The following is a 26,291-nucleotide window of genomic DNA, read 5'->3' as shown; positions in this document are numbered from 1 at the left end:
TAAATAATACTAGAAAAGATTGATTTTAGATTTAGTTGCAATTAATCATATGATAAAGAAATAAAACAAACATATCTTAGCATATATAAAACTTATATATGATTTAGATCAATATTCTTAATCTAAATCATCAATATTCATTTTATATAAATTTCTAAAAATACATCATGTGTCTCAACAAAAAAAAATCTTTGGTCTATGAATATTTGCAACAATAAAGAAAAGATTTATCACATGTATTTTTACAAAATAATATTTTCACCAAATTCATAAGCATATTTCTATTAGAAAAATTAGATCTTTTGGTTGTTTCGTACAAATCTATGTAGTCAAATTTACTTTTTATTTTTAGCTGAATATATATATTTTTTAAATCATAGGTAATTTTTTTAGATATACTTGGATACTTTAGTATCTCTAAAAAAGTATTTCCTTCTTAATGTTTTAATATTTTATGCATAAAATTGAAAAAGAACTCTCTTTAATAACTTCTTATATGGGATTTAATAAATAAGAATGATAAATAATAAAAAAATTTTAAAAATTCTTTTTTAATTGAAGCATTCTCAAAAATTTATTATTTTGTATACTCAACATTAAAAAAAAATGGAAAATAGAAAAAATTAAACTCTTTTAGAAGTAGCATAGAGCATTTTTTAGATTTTTTTTTTTTTTTTTTTTGTATTTATAAACTAAAATAATTTAAGCTTTAAACCACATCATTAACTATTATAGTATTACTACCTTCTATCTTTCTATTCCTATTAGTCCATCTATGGACTAAAGTCAATGGTTGCCCATTTTAGAATTCTTAAGTATACATCTCATGTCTTTATTCTTTCAAATTTTTGTTCTAAATTCCAAACACAATATAATGAGTATAGAAAAAGATATTGTTGTTATGATCTTCAGCATAAAAGGATTTTTATTAGCATAGACATAACTTTTATTAAAGATTGTATTTAAAATTATGATATGTATGTTCTTAATATACCACATTTTTTTAACTCTTTAATTGATAATACTTCTTAATTTGATGGACTTGACTAAAAATAAAGAATAGAGCTAAGACTTAATTATAAACACAATAAGTTAGTAGAAAATAATGTAGAGTAAGAAAAACCAAATAAAAACATATTGACACTACATGTTGTACAACCATAAGATGTACAACCAAAATTATTTTATAGCACTAATATAGAGGTAATTTTATACTAAGTACATATCATTTTATTTGCATCACTATAACTTAAGCATAATTAAAGATAATAATATATTTATTATCAATACCACTAATCAAAACTATAAAGAGACCAAATTCAAGGATATCATTCAACAATTAAAGAGGAGACTATCTATAAAAGATGGAATTAGATTATTGATGAAAAATTATAAATGAAAGTTCATTCAACTATCTAAAGATAAAAAAATACACTTTTTTAAAAGAATCTGCAAGCTAAAGCATGAAATAAATCTTATCTATAAATGGCCAAAAACGTATCCAATTGCAAGAATTTTGGACCACATTGAAGGACTAGACTATGACAAAACCTTTACACTTATTTTTAAATGGACTACTACCAAAACTATAATTGGTCTTTGCATAGCTTTCTAATGAGATCTAGAACATATTGATGTTATAGCAACATTTTTGAATGGTAAACTTTAAAAATTTATTTACCTAAAAAAAATTTCTATATTTTGAATTTTTTTTTAAAAAATCTAGTATATAAACTTCAAAGATCTATAAATAGACTTAAACAACTTTTAATAGTATAGTATCAAGAAATTGATAGTTATTTATATAACTCCAAATAGATAAGAAATAGCATAGATTCAAACCTTTATTTTATTGGATAGTTTAATATTGTTATTATAATTATGCTTTATATAGATAATTTATTGGTGATGATAAATTTCTTTAATAGAACCAAGAAAATGAAGAATCAACTAAAAATTATATATAAGATAAAAGTTTTAGGATCACTTTTAAAACATCTAAAGATATAATTTTCATAAACTACTAAAAGCATGTTTGTAAATCAAAAGAATTATTGTAATAAATTATTTGTTGATACTAGATTAGACTAAGTAATTGCATAGTTGACACCTTTGCTTAAAAGACATCTTTTAAAAATTAAAACAAAAACACTTTTCTTATGAATGATATAGCTTATTGTCACATTGTAGAGAGATTAATTTTCTTAACTAATACACAAATAGATGCTTTGTGTGCAATAAGAATCATTAACAAGATCTTTATACATTAATAAGAATAATATTAGAAATCAATGCAATATATACTCTATGACTTTAAATACTCTATTAATCTTGGCATTCACTATTAGCAAACTTATTGTTCATATATTAAACTTCAAAGTTTCACCAATTTTGATTATCTAAGTTTTCTTGATACTAAACGTCATTTTAGTACTTATGTATTTACCTTAGCATCTAGACTAATCTCATGGTCTAGCAAATGAAAGGTAATAATATTTGAGATTATCAATAATGCAAAATACAAGACTTTTTTAGAAGGGAACTAAAAAAGAGGTCTTTAATTGTTATCTTTTAAAGGAACCTCAATTAATTCTTAAAATTCAAGCAGCACTTAATTATAAGAATAAAATAATATATTTAAATTAAACTACAAGATATGTTAATACCATTCTTAACCTTCACCTTTGCTTTAATAATGAAAGAGCTATCAAATTGGCAAAAATTTCACCTTTCATGTTATAACAATGTGCATAGAAGAGAAATACCATTTTATCCAAGAACGCATCATTAAAAGAAAAGTAAAACTCTATATGCCAATAGAATATTTACTTATAAATATGTATATAAAGCCTTTAAAAGCATCATAATTTCAAAATTTAGAAACAACATTGGTATTTGCAATATATTCTTTGTTTTTTTCTAAAAAAGTTCTATGCTTTAGCTAAATATAAATAAAACAAAATGAATATTTTTTTAAAAAAAATATCCAAGGAGTCATTTTACATAATTTTTGGATAGTCAACATTACTACAACTTTTTTCATATAATTTTTGTACTACATCAAGTGCTTATTCTCTTATTTCTTTGTTCACTACCTCTCATATTATCATTCTATTTCTCTCTTGTATTTTTCCTTCCATTCTCTTTGATTTGCTTTATTTCAAAATGGAGTGTCGAATTATTTTTATATATTAGTATGATTAGGATATAACCTAAATCATATTAGATTAGGATAAGTATTAGGTGTTTGATGAAGATAACTATCTTATCAAATCTTTATTATATTATAGTTTTATTTATTCATCTTTCTTAGAATGGATTGTTCTATGTTATTTTCAAAAAACTCATTTAAATTATTACTAGTTAGGTTTTTAGTATTTACTTAAGCAATGATGTTGTATATAATGCTATTCATTCGTAATCAAGCTTCATTCCTACAACATCAATCCTTCAAGAGGATAGATGCTAAAGTAAAAGATTTTTATCTAGAAAAAGATGATGGTTCAACCAACATAAATCCTAGATATTATTATGAATCTATTATTCTAGAGAGAGTTGGAACAACTACTATTATAATAGTTGTGAATTCATATTGATTTCTTATTAGAAATTATAGATATTCTTGAACTATCTTTTCTTGCAATGGAATTGCTATCCTTCTATCTATAGATTACAAGTTATTCTTGAATTCAAAAACATGTAAAAACTTTGTTTGGAGGATCTATACTTGAAGGTTAAATTTGTGAAGTTATATTGTAGAAAACATATTAATAACTTATCAATAGCATTGAATCTAAATTTGCAACCACAGCAAGAAGATGAGATGACATAAATAGGGTTTGTAGATTCTTGTGTTTTGTATTGGAATAGGTATTGGATATTCTTAGATCAATTGTCTACACATTAGATAGATAGTTTAATAAAATAGTTCTTGCAATTATCTTGAAGATGTTTTAAAATCAAGAATTAAGATAACATGATTAGAATTTAATAAAATAATTTTTTGAAAAGACAACTAATAGAATTAATATCCAAAATATATTCTAAATATGCATTTGTAGAAAATCATTTAAAGACAATCTTATAATAGAATGGCATGGAATGTTATGTGCTTTCCATATTTAAGGCATTATAACAAACATGAGTTATATATGTGTGTAAATTCTCTTGTTGATTAAAATTATAAAAAAGAAAATAGCATATTTTATACATTTGGTTTTGAAGCTTGAAAATAAAAGGATTCTTTAAGCACAAGTCAATTTTCTTACAAAAAGAAAAAAAATGCTCTTGATATTAATTATGGTATTGAGTTACCATTGAAACTTACATATAATATAAGATGAAAAGCAGCACAAACATTCACCCACATTCCCTTTCATCTTTGTTTTTCTAGGAATGAAGTCTTGACTGGGAGAATCTGGATGGGAATGAAAAACTGTACAAATCCAAATGAGTTACGAAAGCAATGTTGAAACAATCACGACTTACACCCCAGTAGAGATACATGAACCCTGAAATGTTACCTTCACATTTGGGGTGCCACTGTAGCAATTATGAATGACTTGATATGGGGGTATGTGAACTAATTACACTTGATTTGTAAAGCAAGCTCCAATAACCATGACTCTTTCCACCAAATTCACTATTACAAATTGTTCGCACCACGTTAAATAAGCAGTTTTATGATAAGATGAATTGAAATGCTTCAATACCAGAGAATGCTAGCAGACTAGATAGTACAAGAAAAATATTGTAAAATGAACCAGGTGAGATAAGAATTCGAACCAGAACTACTTCACGGTGATTTTTATGTCCGCAAAATCCAACTGCACTTAACAATCTAAACTTTTAATAGCCTACAAAATGTGTTACATTACAAAATCGATGCACCAATATTCCATCGGAAAACTAGCGAGAGCTCCCAGAGGTCCTGTTGGACATTGCGCTTTGCATGTGCGGATCCAACTGCCCTGCCTACATTACCAGCTTGAGCAATCCGAAACTAGAGATTGCTTCCTAAAGGCTTGGGAAGAACGGCACACACAAAATCTTCACTTAAGCTGAACCTAAAGAAAGTCATTCAAAGTACAAGCGGGATAAATCTAGCTGATTCTCTGGCTATGAGAGATATTAAAGTTCAGTGCCAATAATTTGGAAGACATAGGTAAATATCCAAGAGAATTAGTGAGCATGAGTTGAAATTTGAGAGGGAGGCCGCCTGTAGTTCTGAGTGTAAAGAGTTACATCCCCTCCTGTACTAAGCTCCTTGAAAAAGGAATGAGCACAATCAAGACAATAAGTCGTGGTCCGAAGTTGATCGAACAGTTGCTTGACCTCCTTCTGTGTCGTTAAATATGGCAGTTTCACCACTGATCCTCCTTGGAGATGACGTGGGTTTTGCAACATAAACCTGTTCCAGAATTTCAAAAGTGGTGAGAACGATTCACACGGTTCGGTCTGATCAAAATATTTACCAAGCAGGAATAGAAATAACAACAATTCAACGAGCAACATGTTAGTCAAATAGAAGATTATGGACCTGTTTCAACTTTGCAGGAGGTGCAAATATCTTTTCCCCAGAAGACCCACGTTCAACAGGTGGGCGTGCTTGATTTCCAACCCATTTGCGATGAGGTCCTAACCAATTGCTGGACCCAACCCGAGGGGAATTCTGTTGCGAGGAACCTCTTTGATCAGAATGGCTGTTAATATGATGGGCATGGTATTGTCCTACGCCACCCATTGCTTGGTATAGATGACGTGGAGATTGAGGTTGTAGATGATTGTGTGGAGCCCGGCTACCATTCGCCCCAGCATTATTGTAGGCTCCAGAATTAACACCCATCCCGAAGTCGTCTGAACCAATGTTATTGCCATTTCTCATAGTCGTTAGGTTACCTCCTCGGGTCACCCTGGATGAACGGCGATTACTACGTAACTTATTATTACCTGTTTCAATATATATCATGGTTAGACGCCTTCCATGTGTTAAGTGTACGCTTATCCTTACAAAAATTACTCCAAATCCCCCGAAGTGAATTCTGACCATTTCACAACAACCAACAACCTCTCAACAGACTGTAAGTAAAGGTACAGAGTTCATACTCTGATCTGATGATGAAATAGGTGCAGCTTGGTTGCAAATAAAACTTCGACCCAGATTCTGAGAGGACCCATAAGCAGAGGTAATACTGGGAACGGAGGATGTATCACCCAATCCAAGCTCATCTGGAAATTGAGCAGCTGCATCCATGGACGTAAAATTTCCATCATTCACTTGGTTGGAACTTCGACCTAGATTGAAACTTTCATCCTTTTCCAATGAGTTAGAGGACCCTCGTCTTCCCTGCTGCAAGTAGCCCATAGATATGGGTACATGCATTTGACCTGGTACATGCGACCAGCCAGTAGAACTGTCCACGTTCGGAATCTGCGAAGGAGACCCAAGCACTTCAAATAAGCTCATACGGAAAGATGAACATGAAGTGCATGGAGTGTTCTGAAAACACAACATAAAATCGCGTAAGCTGTAGAAGGTTCACCAAGGAGCTATATCATTACGACAGCTTAAGGATAAGTTGCAACCCCCAATTGCCGTGGCACACAACATGCATTAGAAATAATAAAATAAATATTCCATCATTGATTACCTGGAACGGAGCAGATAGATTCAAGTCAAACGGTCCTGGTGACTGTACAACTGGCACCACAGCTGGACCAGGAGCCATTCGTTGAGTATTTCCAGACCCGCGCTGCGTACCGGCTATGCCGCCGAGGCTATCGTTGCTGTTCATGCTAACAACACCTGGGCTTGATGACCAAACAGGAGTATGTTTCCAATCGGGTTGCTTACCTGACAAACCGAATAATATGCCAACCCACAGGTTAATAAAAACTCAACCTCATCTATATATATACAAAAAGCTTCTAATTCCACAAACATTCAAGACGATTTCAATCCTAGATTTTAAACCTATAGACACAACCCAAATTAATCATGCAAACCCATTAGCAAAACCATGATAGAGACAGAAAGTTACTAAATTCTATCTTAAAAATACATCTGATTACGAATGAGCACGAAAAGATCCTTCAAAAGTGCAATATGACTCTGAATGTTACTAAGAGCTTGCCTGATGGAAGATATGTTGGACCCATAAAACCAAGCTGCCCAAATTGTCCAACTGAAGAAAACGGATTAGAGTACACCAGCATATGGGGAGGCATGCCTGCACCAGGATTAATATACTGGCCAGGAAATCCAGAGGGAGGACCACCTCCGTAGAAAGAATCAACGCCTGAGTGCTGTAGTTGCCAACCACTAGCGCTAGCGCTAGCACTTGGAACACCCTGGTCATTGGAGCCTGGCAGAACGGCAGCATCCTTGCTGGGTCCAAATGGAAAACCTAGCATTTTGCTCATCTCCAAACCAGAGAAAGAAGTTTGGACAGAAGTTGAAAGAACACTTGAACCCTGTCCTGATGATCCTCTAATAGAAATTGAGGTGGGTTCAACGGAGAGGTCAGCAGGAAGAGCAGCAGCCATTGAGTCTTCCACTATTGGACTCTGCATGCGAACGGGAATAGAATTTCCTAGCCCCATACCTGTATTTCGATAACAAGGTTAGAGAAGAGCGTATACATGAAGACATACGCAAACATTTACTAAGTTCATAACCTTCAAACTACTGTCACCACATAAGCATATTATGGAACATTACCCAGTCAATATCACGGCTCATGTGACTGGAATATCCGTGGGATAGAACAGGTACCAGCATGGTTAGTTGTGGAGGCCCCACTGCCAAACGATCTGATTATCGTGCTTTTCCTAATCGCAATCGGCTCACGGGTACTGCAAAATGATTCGTCACTGCTAATAGCAGCCACAGCCACAGCTGATGCAGCTGCTTCAGCCTCAGCCTCAGCCTCAGCATCAATGACCCCATCTGTGTTTCCTGCGTTGTCCTCGTGTCCACGTGTACGCTTAACTGATATATTTGACACAATCAAAGTAAGAAAGCCGGAATAAAGTTATCTGTAAAACATGAATACAGATCCAGATCCCCCGATTGCTTTGCATATTTAAGTAAGAAACTTGCTAGTTCATCTATTATGAGTCAAAAATAAAATCGAGATTGTGCACATATAAGGAGCTGACCTTCGATAGAAAATGAGGGCATATCATGTTCAGAGCTAGACATATGATTAGATTTCTTCAAATCGCTCTTCTCGGACGCACCGTTAACATGTGACCCTAGAGTGGAACCCACTGCGCTAATGAGAGCAGGTGTATGGGGACGACTGTTGGATACCCCAAGAGGTGGTGATGTCACTGCACGTGCACAAATCCGATATTTCCATCCTCAAAGAATAGACAAATATGAAAGATCTTAAGTACTTACATTCTACACACGGTGTCTAAAGACGAAATGTATCTGACCTGACCTCAAAAATAATATCATGATTTGAAGAGTGAAGACACATGTGATAGTTTAAGTATTATCCAAGTTCATTGATTTCCATGCTGAATCTTGCGCCACAACCATAGAAGAGTGCAAACCATAAAACACAAAAATGTGCCTATTCCTACCAAACTGGATTTTGTCTCCAGCAAGAAGTGAGCCAACTGGTCCTGTTACAAAACCGGATATTTTTTCCTTGGCCGCCATGGATGCTACAGTTGTTCCTGAATCCAGAACCATGCTGCCTCGGGCATCTACGGGTAATTTCTGTGCGACGGGAGCCCCGTAGCGAGCTGGTTTCATAGCTTCTTCTAGTTGAATCTGAGTTAGGCTCACCACCTGCAGGTTGGAACTGAAATGAGTATAATTTTTTAAACGAAGGCGTATTGCGGTCAAACGCGGTCACAACAGTTAGATATCCTATAAACTATACCCATTCACATATAAACGGTACATGTCCACCCACATGTATACACCAAAAACATGAACTATCAAAAACACAACTCATTTAGTTGTTTTAACATAGTGAACAAAAGTACAAATATTTTTTCTACAGAATCGGGTAAATCTAAGATATGGGTTGCAAGGTAAGAACCTGTCTAGTGGATTGAGTCCCGCCCCAGGCAATCGGAGTGCCAGACATACCCTCCTGGTGTTGATTTTGATTATCACAAGAGGCTGTTGCTGCGCCAGTCTCACAATCGATTAAACTACCTCCTGAACCAGAATTTGATCGCGAGGACCTAAAGTCCAACAGAATGTCAGCCTCCTAAGCTCATCAGTCAACAAGAATACAAAAAATACATAGAACGTCAACGTCAAAGACGAAAAACAAAACTAAGAAAATAGTTTTAACCAATTTTCAAGAAGTATAAATGATAATACTTCAGCTGACCACTGTTAGAACAAATAGACTTGAAGTATGATTTACTTACTTGGACAGGTTAGGACGTATATCAGGTAATCCACCAGACGGAGTGCCAATAGGAGCAAGTGGAAGACCCTGAGAATTTCCAGCTACTGTAGTCAATGACGCAACAGTTGGTGATGGAGTGGTTCCGGAATGAGGTATCCGGGTAGTAGTGCCGGTATTTTCTGCGATGGTGCGCTTTTCTACAAATGATCCAGATTTCGTTCCCTGCCCGGATGCTGCTTCCATTTGTGTTTCCAACTTTGCAACACCCCTTTGCTTCCTTGCTGCATGTTCCTTCGCCTGTAATAAATTATCAAGTTGTCAAGTTATCACACATGCAGCACAACGTGCAAGCATAGAACACAACGCAAACCACTTACGATAGGTCGGGCAAACAAAACCAAAACATTTATAACAAATCACCTAAGAAAATCGTAACAGCAGCACATGGGTAATCCATCTCAATAGAGTAATTAAGCAAAACTTTGTAATCGTACACACCTTCAAGTTCGACTTGGATTTTATCTCTTTCTCACGTTCTGCACGGCGATCACTTAACATCTGCCGCTTGGACCTTACTTCGATAAAATCATCTTCATCCCCACGCTCAATACCAGGCTGCTTGAACACATGCACTTCACCACTTTGTAAAGGTGCATCTGATGTTGATCCAGAGGCTTGTTTTCCAAGTAAGCTCTCGAGAGGAATTATTTCAGAGTAACCTAAGAGTTTTCCACCATTCTTTATCAAAGGATTAGTAGCACTCACCCGTTCAGATCGTGATGAGGACGCGCCTTCAGACAAAACCCGGGATTTCCGACTATTATCTCCAGAGTAGTTGCTTCCTTGCAATTGTGAAGTAACATCCCTGGAACTAAGTCTACCATCAGTAGTACCTATTGGCATGTCCAAAATCTCGAATGAAGTATTCGTTATTTGCTTTGAAAACTTTCCTCCAGCAACATCGGATAATTGCTCGGCAAAGTCACTACTTTTAAGGTCAGTTCGACGGAAATTACTACGTCGATAAGAACGCGGTCGAAGAGCTGCTCCATCACTACTTCCATTAGATGCAATTGTTCCAGTAAAGATACCTGCAGTTTCATAAGTGCTTTGAGGAAAAGAACTTCCAGAAAAAGGAAATTTACCCGCATCTCGGCGGGAACTCTTAAGGCGTGAGTAGGATTCTGGACCAGCTGTGCTGCTTGAACCTTCATGAATCACACCTCTATCACGCACTCTCCTTTCGGACCGCTGGCCTGGTTTTCCAGTAGTGAGCCTGTTCTCCCTAGTTTCTACTTCTACTGGAGGTTTGACGTCTAAAGAAACAGACTGATTCATCCAAGGTGACTGGAGTTGAAGCGAGACAGAATCCTTTCTAGGCTGTCCTTGATCTGCTGCAGATATTAGATCAACAATGTCTTCCTCTTGCAATACCTACATGCACAGATACATCACACAAGCACATAAATCACAAAGTAGATTCAAAAAGGGCACAGCCGACTTGGTAAAAATTAATCCTTAATTTATATTCGAAAAATCCTAAGATTGCACAATGATCAGCAGCAATTAGTTGATGCTGACAATCAAACCACACACATTATCGTGATGCTGACAATAGGTACAACGAATAACCACAATCTAATTAGAACCATAGCATTATAGAATAGACGGAAAAGAGGTTACAAACTAACCTTAGATGTAGAAACGGCTTGTGAAATTTGCTCTTGCACTTGTGTCGACTCATTGGACTGACTAAATGCAGGTGTCGACTGCAATACTGAAGATGAATGGGCAAGCTGTCCAAACTGGATTAAAGGAGGTGCGGAAGAAGAATGAGGAACCTGATGAAGAGTACTGTGAAGAGGAACGTGAAGTGGCGTCTGGATTGAACCAATCTGGATCGCAGGAACTGATCCCTGAGGAAGTGCTGTGCCAGGAAGGAACCCGAAGTGTAAAGTCATGGAAACTTCTGAAGAATGGATGAGACCAGGTACCCCAACAGAAGCAGGCTGCGAAGAGGAACTTGGTGCGACAGTTTTTTGTGAGGTTGGGAACGCCATGAAAGAAAGAGGCAGTTGCAATTGTTGTACAGATGCTTGTTGGGCATCACAGGAATCAGACTCTTCGACTAACCCAGCAACTGAAGGTCTCAAGTTTATTTGCCCATTCTCTTCATGTGGCAGATGTCTGTTCCTCATTTCCTCAGTCATCTGATGGCACATGATAGGTAACTAATGTAAGAAACTGCAGAGAATATGTATCAAAACTAACAGAACATAGTAGGCGCCAGAGGCAACCAAGAGATCCTGTAGCAACGCAGAAGAGTACTACAAAATGAGGTGAATTTCAAAAGAGAGATTAAGACCAACATTAATATAGATCACAAATACCAAAGATGTGAGAGATACTCTCTACCTGTAGTTGTGTAGAATTGGCGAGCTCTTCGGCTGCATCTTGCTCTGTAATAGCATCATCAATGTTCTGCTCATTATGTTGTCTATTTTCAGTAGCCTCAAGAACATCAGCCCTGCCTGTCCCGTGATCTAGCTCATCGTCCTCATCTTCGTCATCCACATTATCAACATCTTCATCTTCATCATAACCCTCAAAAGCCTCATAACCCTCCTCATAACGCTCTTGGTTTTCATCCTCGCCTTCCCCATCCTGTGTCAACACATGGACACGGGTAAGCAAGCAATAAGAATATCAATCAAATTACAACACAGCTAGAGTGTCAGAAACTCTCGTTGCCGCTTCCAAGTACACAAATTGCTTCACTTAGAGATAAGGTATGGCACACAAAGCCCAAGTTCTGACATCCTATAATGAATCTATAAGAAACAGATCCGATAACCAGAATATATTATTTTGTGTATCATCAGCAGTAACCAGATGCTACATTGTTACGTTAGGGGAAAGAAAGAAAAGAAAAAGAAAAAGAAAAAAACACCGAAGATAGTGCATACAATAATAGTCGGGGAGTGCTAGTACATGTAAGCAAAATAGCTACATAGGCGTAACTTACATCAGTTGAAATCGTGTAATCTTCCCGATCACCGCTTAGACCATCAGGTGTTACAAGCATCTCTTGTTGGCCAACTTTTGAAACAACAAAAGATGCTCCTGAATCTCTTTGCTCATAATCGCCGTCTGACTGTGATTGACTGGAACAAGACGAACCTCCATTTCGGTTATTATCATTTCTCCCTGGTGATGGAGAAAAGAGTTGCACATTCGAATCCTCATGTGAGTGACCTGGAGACACCTGGGTGACCCAATCTTTGTAAGACTTCCAATGGAAAACTGAATACCAAAATGAAATAACTTGAGTAGAGAAAGAAAAGAGTATGCTTGTTATCATTGGTTACCTGAGATAAAGAGCATTGTAGACCGAGGGAGGAAGTTGAAAACTGCTCCCAGTCCCTCTGGGTCGAACTCCAGGGCTTACTCTGTTGCTCAGGGGCATCTTTTTGTCGCAATTCTAAATCAGAGTTCTTCACACTAGATATTTTAGCGTGCTGATCATCGTTAACATCTTGACTAGAAAATTTAGAACTGCTCCCTACAGCTCTCTCCTGTTGTGTAAGCACATCTTTGATATCTTCTTCCTCAGCTTCTGAACTTGCTACAACGATCTGCAGGCTAGAAAATCTAGGAGCTGGTCGCACAGCACCCATTCGGACTGGTGGAGGGGGAACACGAGGCTGCCTCGACAAAGAATGACGAAGACGACAATAGGAGGAAGGTTCTGTTGGGTCCGAGCCCTGGAAATAAGGTGGAGTTTGAGGAGGAGATGGTCTTTGACCAACACCCTCTCGTCCACGCCGCCACCGATCCATCCTATCCCTACCCCATCGACGTTCATCTCTGGCCTCAAAATCCTCTAAGGGTCCACTCTCAAAACCCGACGTAGAGGCCCGGTTGTAATATGTCTGTTTACTAAAGAACACAGGCTCCTCGGTTTGCCGTCCTTCATCATTGGAATGAGGTCTTCTAACAGATTCTCCAGAGCTTCCCTCTGTTGCAAGCCCAGCAGTACTGGGGGCCCCAGTGTAAGAATTCTCTCCTCTATCTCCGTAATCTCGACCATTACAGGCCCGATCACGAGAAATTGAAGCTTGGAAATCAGTATTTTCATTCCTGCCATAAGGAGAAAACATCTGCACTGCGGATCCAACTACACTGTCTGAAGACTGCTCCTTCCGCCAGTGCATGAAGGTTTTACGCTCATTTTCAGTTACCGAGTTATTGCCACGAGATTCAGCGACACGAGATATTAACCCTGCAGGTGGGGCCTGCACTTCCGAAGGCTTGACAGGAAGATTTTCATTCTGAAACGCCCGCTGAGACACCTGAGAGTAGGAAAGTGTAACTGAGGGCCGCAGGGCAGCTCGGTCATCATCATCCTGAGAATTCCCAGTGTTATTCACAACCATCCTCTCTTCCACTTCTCTCTCATCATCTTCCCGCCGTCGAAGGTCCTCTTCTCCTCTCTGCCACACATGTACAGGCTTTTCCTCCACAATTTGTCTGATCAGGTAAACAAATACATTTGTCGTTAAACTTCCAGAAAATAAAAAACAATAGCATTAGTTGCATTAGTTTCCTAAACCATTTACACTTCTCTAGAGTGCTAGGGATGACTGTATTATTCATTGTTGCTGGCATTGCTCTTAAAAATTAAAATGGGGCATAAGCTGCAGCTCAACCAGCATTGGATCTTAACTTACTTCGCAAACACGACAATAACTCCAATACCGAATTTTGAGATTACAATGCTTTTCCACGAGACATTAGAAACTTGATGTTTACATAAATAGAAAATATTCATCGATTCTAACTGAGTAAAGCTCTATTACTAGCAGGTAATAGTTTACTACAATCGCATCTTTTGAAAGGAAGCAAAAGCAGCCTATGCCAAAAACCACCAGAGACTTGTGCAATAGTGTAAGACCTGGATTCCTCCTGCAGCTTCTTCTCAGCTTCTCGTTTAGCAATACGCTCTTCCAATTCCAACAATTTACGACGAGCATTCTCCTTCCTTCGCTCCTCTTCAAGTTGCAACTGCCGTTTTTCTTCATCCCAAGCCCTCCGCTCATCCTCTACCTTCTGAGCTACCTCTAAGGCTTCCCGCTCAGCTCTGGCAGATGCTTCTCTCGCTTCCTCCTCCATTTTAGCCTGTGAAAGCTAATCCATGTAAAAATTCTAGAAAATAACATTTTGAACGCAGATTTACACTTTCTTAATTAAACTTAGAAGCTCACGCTTAAAGTAGCTTAAAAGACCGAAATCATATTGACCACATCAAGAACACCTTTATCAAACTTCACAAGTCCAAAGAAGAGCTAGACCACAGGTAAGAATTACAACGCTTTTAAAAGTTGGTGCAGTCCACAACCCAACACAACATATCCGAAGATAAATTTACGCAAAAATATCAGAACTCCTCAAGTCACAACAGTTATGCACAATTGGCTTAACATTACATACGAGTGCGTGAAATCTAGAATACTGATCACCTGTCTTTCTTCTTCCTCCCTCGCTTGTCTTTCACGATCTTCTAGTTCCTTCTGGGCCATCTCAACAGCGTGCTCTTTTTCCTCCAACTTACGCAATCGATCAAGTTCCTGAGCCTTTTGTACTCTCTCCAGCTCAGCTTCAAAAGCCTCTCTTTCCTCATCTCGAAAGTCGATCTCTTTCACCTCCTCCTTCTTCTTACGGAAACCAAGCATTGGAATCACGGGAGGATCTATTCCAACCCCCTGAGACGGTCGAAAGTTGTCCAAGCCGTGAATCTCTTCAAAACTTCGCTCATAAGAAACATTAAAACGATGCCCTTCATGTGATCGCTTATCTCTCTCAGCAGAGTCCTGACCAATGAAACCTCTCCCATTTATAAAGTCGCCCGAAGCACCATTTCTTGGAAAACGATCGCCGCCAAATCGACCCCGGCTAGCATCGCTATCTCCACTTTGGATGCGTCTGCTGTCTCTACCAAAAAAGATCTCCCTATTTAAGCCACCAACCCGACCCAAGCTCGCATCTCGAAGAAGTCCCTGGTCCCGATTCCCAAAACCGTGTCGCTCATCGAAGCCATCCCAACCCCTACTGCTGGGTCGTCCATCACCTCCATCCTTTTCATACGCACTTCTTTTGCTGGATCCGACGTCCCTATTTCCTTCTCGGCTGAATCCTCGACCACCAAAACCAAGTTCCCTGTTCACTCCCCCTTCCCTTTCCCGAAACCCTCCTTCTCTAACAATATTTTTACCCCGATAAAAGCTATTATCTGCGTGATGTCCGGTACTCGACGACTCACGCCCAAACAAATTGTCACCGCCAACCATGTTCCCTCGGCCCTCAGCAACTTTGCCGATGTGACCATCTATCCCTGGAGTAGAAGCCATTTCTCTGGAGGATCGGGACCGACCATATCCAAAAACCTCCCCGGCACGATTCGCAGACTGCAGATCAGACTCTCGATCTGATCGATCACTCAATTCAAAAGAATTGCCACATTGTACACTAAAGTTAGAGTCCCTCTCATCGTCTGTCCAATTTGACTGACGTGGTTGAGAAGGCCCAGATGTTGCAGGTTCCAATGAGGAACTACCAGCTTTCGAAGTGGACCGGGCAGACGTTCCTGAGTCAATAAAGCAAACTTGCTCCAGTAATTGATGCTCCTCTGCTGCATCCTTGAGGCTCTGCTCACTCTTCATTTGCACTGATGATGACTGAATAGGATGCAGCTGAGGACCTGCAAAAGACTTCAAATGAGAAATCAAGTAGGTAGAAGGACAAATACGAAATATAAATCGAGAAATTGTTGAAACAAACAGAAAAGGTCATAGAACTTCCAACAGAAACGTTGATAGAAAAAGGCGTCATTTGAAAAGTGAAACCCAACGGCCTCCCAAGCTCGTAACCAGCTTCATTAGAAAAGTCCCAAGCTTGAAAAATTCTAAACTGGTTTCCCAAGCCTTGCAATCGAACATCGATAATTTGTGACTGTTAAGTAACATATTGAGATCGAACATGGTCGCAAACCATAACAAAGACCCACCTCCAGCAGGAAACTGAGAGACCTCGCCAGGCTTTAAAACTGGGTGCTGCTCAGACAGAAGTTGCAATTTGTGTTGCTGAGCTTTAAGTTCTTGTTGTTTTTCCCTCTGTTTTTGATGCAAATCCTTCTGTTTTTGCTGGCTAGGGATTGGAAGAGGAGGCAAAGCGGCTTGCAGGGTGGGGAAATCTTCTCCCCTCAACACTACAGCCTTTTCAACGGCAGGTACCACATGACCACTCGCCACAGTAGGACTTAGCATTGCACGCGCACGGGGTGGAGTGTACACGCCATGCCTTCCCGCAACACTTGAATTGGTTCCAGAGGCTTCGGCTTGTGTAGGCGCTACCCAGTGTTCTCCGCTCAGGGATACTGACGAAGGTTGACCTGACAGAGAAGGTGAAGTCCCCCAAGTTGATGCGACACTCAATGCTGGACCAATCCTTGCAATTCCTGAAATCAAAAACCCTCAATAATATTAAGTGGAGCCCCTATTGTCTTTTCATAAAAAGTTCAAAATGGAGAAGTTTAATGCCTGAAGTCCCAAAACTGTAACACAGCAAAAACTGCGATCGAAGCATCACCACAAACACCCGTGGCCTTATTCTCATTGAACCATCCATTGTTCGTTCAACGTGTCAATAAGCCAAAGCCGTGCAAAATCATCACAATGTCGAAAGAAAGCATACGAAGACAACCAATTCGTGAACTGAGCTTAGGATTTCAACCCACGGCCAGTACCACCTCTTATTGATCTCTCTAACTCAATAATGCTTATCGTTAACACATCCCCAAGCCTGAATGTAAATTAATGTCAACTACCACTAATTGAAGCACGCCTGCAAGCAAACCATATGACACAGACTTCAGTTATTCTTCTATCGTGCAGACACCGATTGACCGGTGTAAGAACCGAAATAGGTAAATAGATGACAGAACCATTCTGTTGATCCGTGAGTAAGTTGAAGTTAAATGAATTTATTTCAAAAAACCAATAAAAACTCTTCTCACTTCCTCTAATCTCCAAGTTGTAGTAAACCAGCCGTGTCCCCAAGCTAGCTGCGGAATACGTCAGAAATATCTTCAAACAAATCTTTGTGCGAAACAAGAACCAAAACTTCATCGACTTCGGGACACATTGCGCTTCATACTCTCACCCAAAACGCCTTCGGGAAATCCCAGACTTTGAGACCGCTTTTAAAATAGGAAGGACCTCCCAAAAAAGAAAAAAAACGAATTTAGCCTAACCAATCACCACCGCCATCAGTATTACAAAAAAAATACAAATAAACTTTAAATATTTCAAACAAAGAAACCAACTCACCAAAGGAGAAGGGGAGAGAGAGCGAGAGAGAGGGAGAACTATTCAGTGGATAGATCAATCAATCTCACATGTACACGGATGGCGGTCCAATCATAGAAACCGAGGTAGAATGTCATAACATGTGTATACGTTGAACGAACCTACCCGTAGAAGTCTCGGAAGTGGCAGCAGCAGCGGCAGGCGACTGGTCTTCGTGCAACGACGCTTTGGTCCATCCTGAAGCACCAGAACCGCCAACAAGCGCAATGGTGGGATCGTTTCCAGCATGCTCCCGTCGAAGCGATGGCAGATTAACCGGGCGTGGAACGATGACCTTCCCTTTCTGCACCGAAGTGGCTACCCCGGGGCGCGAGAGCAGCAACATCCCTCCATGCGAGGAGTTCCGCGCGGCCCGCCCTGCGCTCCCCAGGGCTCCACTCCCGGCCCCTGAACCGTTCCCGCTGCCTCCAGCCCCAGTCGTAGACTTGCCATAGCTCTTGTTCAAGTTCACAGATGCAAACTTTGTGTTGCTACCTGCGGCTCGTGCCATGGATCGTGCTACAATCTACCCTTTCTTGCATCAGCATGAAATAGATATCGTTTCTCACGCAACGCAACCACCTGCACCCCGGGCTAATCCACCCCCAACCCTAACTCCGACCTCGTCCCTTCACACTCCTCTCTTTCTCTCACCCCCTCCAAATCTTACAGCTGCTCAACTGCTCTCCAACGCAGTTGATCAAGCACACAATCCACTCCAATCCTAACAATCGTCACAAGATGCCAGTTGCTCCTCCTCCTCGTCTTTCTGCAGCTGCTGCTGCTGCAGCTGGGTCGATGTTCACCGTCGTTGACGACGCAGGCGGATGTGGATGGTATTGCTATACAGATATATGTGTAACCTGCCAAGGACGTGGCAGAGGAAGAGTAAGTAAGTTACACTGCCCTAGTCAGGTGTGTGTCAACCTGCCTCGGCTTCAATCTCGTTTACAATCGCTCTCTCAGTCCTAACAGTGACTGACTGACTGGCTGACTGAAATGGACTCTGTTCCCGTTGTTGCGAAGCGAGACGACGCTGCCCTAGTAATGCGGACCGACGGTCCTACGTAACCCAGCCCAGCCTCAAGATCCGCCCTCCCAAGACCCCGCTCCATCGTCGACAACCTTCCATCGACTCCGCCCTTTGATAGGGTGCCCCACTGATTCTTGCTTGCTGCCGTGGCAGTCCGACTGTCCTTTCCACGCGTGCATCCACTCCCCCAGTCATGATACTTTCCGTACGCGTTCACACGGCCATAGCTCCCCCCCACTTGGATGACTTCGTGGCATCGCTGGGTTAAGGCCTCCTCGTCGTCCGTTGATTAATTCATCCGTTTTCTGTTCATTTATACATCCAAACTTCCTCGCATTTCAGTGCTATTTCAGAATTCAAGTTATGAAGTAACAATAAAAATAAAATAAATAAGTAATAAAAACACATATACACATGCACAAACTATTGTAAAAAAATTATTAATTCAAGATTGTAAAGCATCATATTTCACTTTAAGATATTTTGATATAATATGTATTTTTTTATTAATTTATTTTTATCTCTTTATATAAAGTGAACTATCTTTAATTTATATTAAATCAGTAGCAAAAATATGTAATTTCAAACAAGATGGTTTAATTTTATGTATTGCTAGGTAATTGTTGATTTAGATCCAAATATTACAACTATAGATAGGTCATTCTATTATTATTTTTTAAGTTTTTTATAATATAAAGTAAAAATTGTCATTTTTAAGGCTACTTATGCAATGGTTAAATTTAACAATGTTACAAGTGGAGAGCTCATGCAAATTATTATTGCAACTTAATTCTTTTTGAGCTCATTTAAGCCAATTTTACATTTTGCATATGACTAAAGACAAAACAACGTGATTTATGATGTTTTTTTTAATCTTGGATCAATGTCTTCTTTCAATAATTTGTGCATCTTTTTGAATTTCTAATTTTTTTTGTTAACTTATAGTTTTTATGCTAATTTTTGAAGATGCAAAGCTAAATAATATAATGCAAGAAACTCCTTCAAATTTTGTATGAAAAAACTTCAAAGAATAAAGATATACTCTTTATAATCCTTATTTATTAATTAATAAGGAAAAATAAAAAATTCTTCAAAAATTTGACAATTCTAATATTTATAATAATCTTTTTTCTACAACATATATATGTGAGGGGCAATTTGAGCAACTAATTCACATGCTTCTCCTACTCTTTTTTCAAAAAATAAATTTAGAGGCTAAAAATAAGATCTCATACTTCTCTCTCTCTCTCTCTCTCTCTCTCTCTCTATATATATATATATATATATATATATATTATGAAAAGCACCATAAATTAACTTGGTTGTTAGACATCACAAAATACAATAACACTTTGTGAAAGACTAAAAATCCATTAGATATATATAAAGCAACCATATAATGTCAACCAAGCATGCAACACTGCACTTCTTTAATTATGTAAATTATTTAATTTTGTTAATACAAAAGCTATCTCAATCCTTTTCAAAAGGGACCACAACTTTTTAAATTGATAAACATGCATGATCCACCACTTCACCAACAAACATTGTATATCTCAATTATAAAATAAAGCACCAAATTTGCAATTGAGAGAAAGTAAGAGATGGCACAATAAGAATGGTGTATCAATAGAAAAAGATGATAGCAACGGCAAAATTGAACTTGGCACAATAAGATTGTATAGCACCAACACGCAATGGAGAGAAGAGAGAAGAAGGATGAAAGTTAAGGCATAAGAGATAGAAATGGCATAAAAGCTCAAGCATTGTTGTCTTGGTAACAAATCCAATATAATATTGATCTAAAAATTTATAATTATAAAATTTGATGATTTCATGTAAATTATAAAACTTCGATTTTTTATAATTTATTTATTTATAAAGATTATAAATCACATAAGGTATGTCTTTATATATTTATTTTATTATTATTATTATTATTATTATTATTATTATTATTATGATTATGATTATTAGTAATATTAATGTGAATCTTTTTAAAGGTGGTAATTATAACAACAACTATAATATCTTTTATGTAGAATCTAATAATTTGATATAATAAAAGTAAAAAAATATATATTTTTAAATATAATTAAAAATATTTTAAGTAAATATAAATTTTATATAAATATAAATATATTTATATTTTTAATTACTTATATTATTGACCAAAAAATTATATAAAAATTTAAATTGTGGTTGATAAGTCAAAAATTGACCATTTTTAAAGAAATATTGAAATATATATATATATATATAGTAATATAATCATTTATGTTCTTTTATTATAATTATAAAATATAATTTTTATTTATTAAAAAATTAAAATATCTAAATTTTTAAAAAATACAATTATAGAGATATTTTATCTGTATTATTTTTAAGATAGATTATCTTGATTATATTTGGAGAATTGTATTGTGAAAAGGCAATATATAACTATTTATGTGGAAATATAAGGATTCTAAGATCTATTCCTATTTTCTCCAGCAATTGTTGTTGAAATTTTGAGATTTTTTAATGGTCATTGCAAATCCTACCTTTGTTGGAAAATGTCTTTATTGCAACTTGAAAAAAATCTTTGTAGATGATGGACATAATGTGATCATTAGAAGAAAAGCCAAAACTATTTAGTAGTCTCTAGATAAAAGACTTACATCTTTAACTTGATCATTCAATTGGATAATGACCAAGCATGATTCATTGCAAAGTTTGTGACACAAAGAAATATTTTGCAATAACATAATAGAACATCCAACTTTAAGCTCTAAATTAAATGGTAGAAATCCAAATAGACTTAAGTTATTAAAATAATTTATTAGATAATAGTTATTATTATCAATACCATCTTTTATAATTCTATATCTACGTTAAAATAATTATGTGAAAATCCAAGAATCCTCTTAATAGCATGCTTATTTACATTATCAACATCATAATTTTGTGCTATTAAAATAGACCTTTTAGTGAAGTATTCATCTCCAAATGTCCTAGCTTCATTCAATCCCATATAGACAACTTGAATAAAATCATTTGATGTTGAATTTATTTTTATATATTCTAAAAGAATAATAATATTTTTCAATGGATGTATAATTATTGATTCATTTCTAATCTACTAATGGAAACCAGTCTTAGATATATTAAAAAAAAATATTGTATCATAAAAAATTCTAAAAAGTTATACTCTTTTGTAATGCACACCTTTAAAAGTTCTTCAATAAATAATTGATTCTTATCAAATATACCTTTTAGATGCATATATTTGATCAACTTCTACACTTTAATATTTGATCAAATCTTTGATGGTTGCAAAGAAGTATCAACAATTGTTTTTTTAAAGATTTTAATAATAACAAAAAGAATTTGCTAAAAATCTCTACCAAAGACTATATAAATTCCTTCAAATAATCCTTAGTACTATTTATGTTTTAGAGAGTTCTATTGATTGCTTCAATAAAATGTATTGTAGATAAATATTTTTTCACTTTTTGCTGATTCTTCCACAAAATATATATTTTTATTACTAAGATTTATATTTTTAGATTATTATCTACAAAAGCAAGGATATTCAAATATATGGTGTTTTTTTCATCATTCAACTTTAACACATGTCTTTCTACTATTTGTTTTAGACCCTCATGATTCCATGCTATATGCTTTGTAAATATTCAATTTGTAGCATTTTCATTCTAATTCCTTTCCCACAACTGCATCAATAAAAAATCAGCAAGTATTTTGCTTGATTTTTAAAAAAAATCATAAAGAAAAAATAATCCATAATCTAATATCTTTCTTTCTATTTGCCTTTCAATTCCATAATTTTGATTCAATTGATAATCCACATCATTAAAAAAAAAAATCTTTAAACTTATCATGTAGTTCTTTTAGATGTGGAAATAAACATTAAAAAGAATAATAAAATATAATATTCTTAATTTCTTTTATTTTTTTCATTACAAAGGCTTCTTTTAAGTATTGATTCTACTCTTTGTCATATTCTAAAAATCCTATTTCCAAGCATAAATTTTTAAAATTTGATTGGAGAATTCTATTTATAATATATAGATCTTCAAATAAATGTGATTTACAAACCACAATTAAAAGAAGCAAAAAATATAGATTTTTTTTTCATGGAGTAGAATTAGCAAAATATAACCTTTCAATTAAAAATATATCTTGTCTTCTTATCTACTTCTTTGAGGTCTTATTCCACACAAAATATTGTAGAAATTCTTGATACTTGTATTATTGAGCAATCTTCATAGATTTATGTATTTCAAAAAATATTGTCAAAGTTATTTTTGTGGCCTTATATAGGCTAATACTTCAGTTGCATTATCATTTGGGTCATAAATTACTTAATGCATTCTAAGAAGTAAAATCAATCAAACCACATTTGAAACATTTTTATAGATTTTCATTCCAAACAAATGCCATGCTACCTTTAGAGCTTCAATATACTATACATCAATATATTGATTAATCTCATCTAATTCATTTTTAGTTTCTATTTTATACAATCATATCTTTTATAGATATACTTTTGAATATATTTCACAATACAAACTAAAATACAAATCTTAATGTTGATATGGCAATTATATTTTTTTTTCTAAGAATAGGATTGTATAGAACAACATCTCAATTGTCTATAACATAATTGCCAATGTTGAAAGTTCTTCTATCATTCTTTCTATGATATTGAGGATAACTATAACCATCCATTGAAGTTATTTTTTGATATTATTTTAGATAATTCTTTTAGCATATTCCATCCTTTATACATAAAGTTTGCATATTTTAATGTCTACATAGACCATGAACTATGCAAGTACTAATTGTTTCAAATCATTGTGGATCTTCTCTTTTAACAGAGAATATTTGTACAAATAATCCTATCAATATTATGAATCTTTTATTTTATTGTTTTACTCAAAAAATAGTAAAAAGTGCATATGTAGAAGTCCTTTCTTTTGAAACTCAATATTATGTACTCTTGAAAGTATATGTATTAAAATTTTATGCTTATAAATATCTTCAATCAATGCATGACACATGAATTTAAATACTCTTGCTACCAAGTCAAGACAATCTTTGAGCCTTTTTCCAGAAATAGTGTATTTGAAAACTTTGGCTTCTACAAATTTGCAATCATTATACAAAATATATTTGAAATTTGAAAGTATTGATTAATAACCATAGAATCTTTAAAAATCTCAAACAAATTTTTTACACTTTTAATATGAGACAAAGAGAGAATTATCTTTTATCCTATATTTTCCATGTCAATTTATTGATTTTACATATTTTTAAAAATATTTTTTAATTCTTGATATATATCTATATATAATATATCTTAATTTATATTAAAGTATCTCAACTAATTCTATTCTATTGTTACTCAAGCATCGATAATAAATTCTTATAGAAACTTTCTATCTTCTAAGATAGTTGAGTACTTTATTACATCATGGAAACAATCAATATGAATAAAACTCCTTTTGAGTAATATATGCAAGCTACATATTTTCACCTCCATCTTCATTAGCATTTATATTTCTCTATTTCATTTGATCATACTATCTAAGTTCTTTGCATGGGAAAAAAAAAAATTAGTAGCTGAGAAGTAGATAAGATGTCCTTCATTGAATTCGTTGCAATTCACCTCTTTTCTATTAAACAACTATATCTCTCATTCCTTTTGACTTTGTTCCATTGCTTGATATAACAACAACAACTTCATTAGAAGTTGAAAGACTATAACATTCTTATATTGGCATCTCTATTAAAGTGATAATATACATAAATATGTATATCATCATTTCTCTCTTTTCTTGTCTTTTCTTCAAAAAATATTTCATGAATTAGTTGACAAAGTAGAAAAAATATATAGTATTTTCTTAAATATTCTTAAAACTTCTACATTGTTTGAACTAAAAAATTATTATTATGTTCCATCCTTCTTTCATGTGCAATATTAGCATCATAAATGTAAAGTTATATATAACTTACTTTTATACCTTTTTTGATAAAAGAATATTCATTTCATGCCAAAATTCTCTAAATATACAAAAACTATATAGAAAATATCATTGTAAGATAATATTATTAATTTTTACACGAAGAGATGTAAATGTATGTGTAGCAATATATTGTTGAATAGTCTTCTAAAATTCTTTACTTTTATCATCTTCTCCATCAAGTAGTTTTTTAATTAATAATGGAGGATCTTTAAAAATCTAAATCTAAATCTTTTCTTGAAGACAATATGTATCAAATTATAGATTTAATTTTGTCAATGGCATGGTTTGATCATTCATCTAATAGAGTACCTTGAAATGTAGGCATTAAAGGTTCATATTTCAAATATTATCACAACTTTTAAATATTTTTTTTTTAATATAATGTTCATGAGGAAGTTGATCTACTTGTTTACCAATTTTTCTCATTCTATCATGTTATCTTGCATCTTCTTGCAATTTGCTATGTGAGATTGTTTCTTCATGTATTCTTTTTTCTTTGTTTGTAATTCATATGGGAATTCTGTGTCTAACATGGTTTTTAAGTATATTGTATGTTGGAACAAAAAATATTAGAATTTCATGTATGTATCACAATAGATTTCTTGGAAGAGGGGAGAGAGAAGGGGGGATGGAAGAAGATGAGGAGGAGAAATGATATATCATAGTTGAGATATTTTTGAAGAAGTATAAGTTTCATGAGAGAGTAGTATGTATATAAGAATGATGATGAGAAGTACACAATCTACATATACAAGAACTTCTTGATTACATATAATAACAACCAAATATGAGTTTTTGAATATGGATTTGTAAGATAGATATATTTGGTTATGAGGGTCAATAAGTGGTTGTACAAGAATAGCATAGACTAAGATGGTGTATATTGGAGTGGGCACAAACAAAACATTTAAGTAAACCTGACCCAAGTCAACTTTTAATTCCTAATTTTTAGAAAAAAGATTGATTTGATGTACTCAATGTGGTAGAAAGAAACGAACATATTATTAATTTGATAATTTAATATAGACTTAGATTATCTACTCTTTGAGGAATATGCAAGTATGAGAAGAGAGCATAGAGTTGAGTTGCAAGATTAATATAACAATCAATAAATCTATTTTATTAATTTAGGGAGAGCAATATAAAAAGATACATTGAAGAGAGCATAAAACCAAAATATAGAAGAGTAGGTATATGTCACGGCCATAATCATGTAAGCTAATAATTACATATAGAAATAGGTAGAAGTAAGTAAAAGTAGATAAAAGTAAGTTAATTCTATAATATTTAATATAGAAGCTTCCTAGAAACTTCCTAGACGCTGCTTTGACTTCATAGGTGTCTTTAATTGACTTTTTGGATTAGAAACGTGGTCAACAAGTTGGCCATGTGCCACACATGTTGTTAGCTTGAAGATCAAGCTAACTATGTGGCCCACACATAAAAA

The 26,291-nt window shown here is 35.2% G+C and overlaps 1 protein-coding gene across 5 annotated transcripts; it reads right to left on the bottom strand.

Moving 5' to 3' along the window:
* Nucleotides 1–4,827: 4,827 nt before the first annotated feature.
* On the bottom strand, nucleotides 4,828–18,758 carry LOC112289022 (uncharacterized). Of its 5 annotated transcripts, none has more exons than XM_024533901.3 (20): nucleotides 17,909–18,758; nucleotides 16,444–16,893; nucleotides 14,900–16,137; nucleotides 14,335–14,558; nucleotides 12,749–13,910; nucleotides 12,406–12,645; nucleotides 11,796–12,044; nucleotides 11,072–11,590; nucleotides 10,146–10,814; nucleotides 9,879–9,995; nucleotides 9,400–9,677; nucleotides 9,060–9,207; nucleotides 8,593–8,803; nucleotides 8,161–8,334; nucleotides 7,775–7,990; nucleotides 7,134–7,604; nucleotides 6,651–6,853; nucleotides 6,106–6,499; nucleotides 5,540–5,949; nucleotides 4,828–5,410 (listed from the first exon to the last, which is right to left on the bottom strand). In XM_024533901.3, exons 1-20 carry the CDS (start codon nucleotides 18,291–18,293, stop codon nucleotides 5,288–5,290), a joined length of 7,881 nt encoding a protein of 2,626 aa, XP_024389669.1. In that variant the 5' UTR covers nucleotides 18,294–18,758; the 3' UTR covers nucleotides 4,828–5,287. The 5 variants fall into 5 exon arrangements, with proteins under 5 accessions (XP_024389669.1, XP_073393307.1, XP_090110461.1 ...); XM_073537206.2 differs by having other exon boundaries at nucleotides 6,106–6,430; XM_090254335.1 differs by having other exon boundaries at nucleotides 8,647–8,803.
* Nucleotides 18,759–26,291: the final 7,533 nt, after the last annotated feature.

Source organism: Physcomitrium patens, chromosome 11 (assembly GCF_059467195.1).
Source record: "Physcomitrium patens ecotype Gransden chromosome 11, ASM5946719v1, whole genome shotgun sequence".
NCBI classification, from domain to species: Eukaryota; Viridiplantae; Streptophyta; class Bryopsida; order Funariales; family Funariaceae; genus Physcomitrium; species Physcomitrium patens.
This window is presented reverse-complemented; position numbering and strand designations above follow the sequence as displayed.

What these genes read in the sequence shown, in the direction of transcription:
- LOC112289022 (XM_024533901.3), bottom strand. Translation starts at nt 18,293, where the DNA reads ATGGCACGAGCCGCAGGTAGCAACACAAAGTTTGCATCTGTGAACTTG. An exon ending in AATCCAAGTCGAACTTGAAG is followed by an intron (nt 9,678 to 9,878) that starts GTGTGTACGATT and finishes AATTTATTACAG; the next exon opens with GCGAAGGAACATGCAGCAAG. An exon ending in CTCCACAACTAACCATGCTG is followed by an intron (nt 7,605 to 7,774) that starts GTACCTGTTCTA and finishes ATCGAAATACAG; the next exon opens with GTATGGGGCTAGGAAATTCT.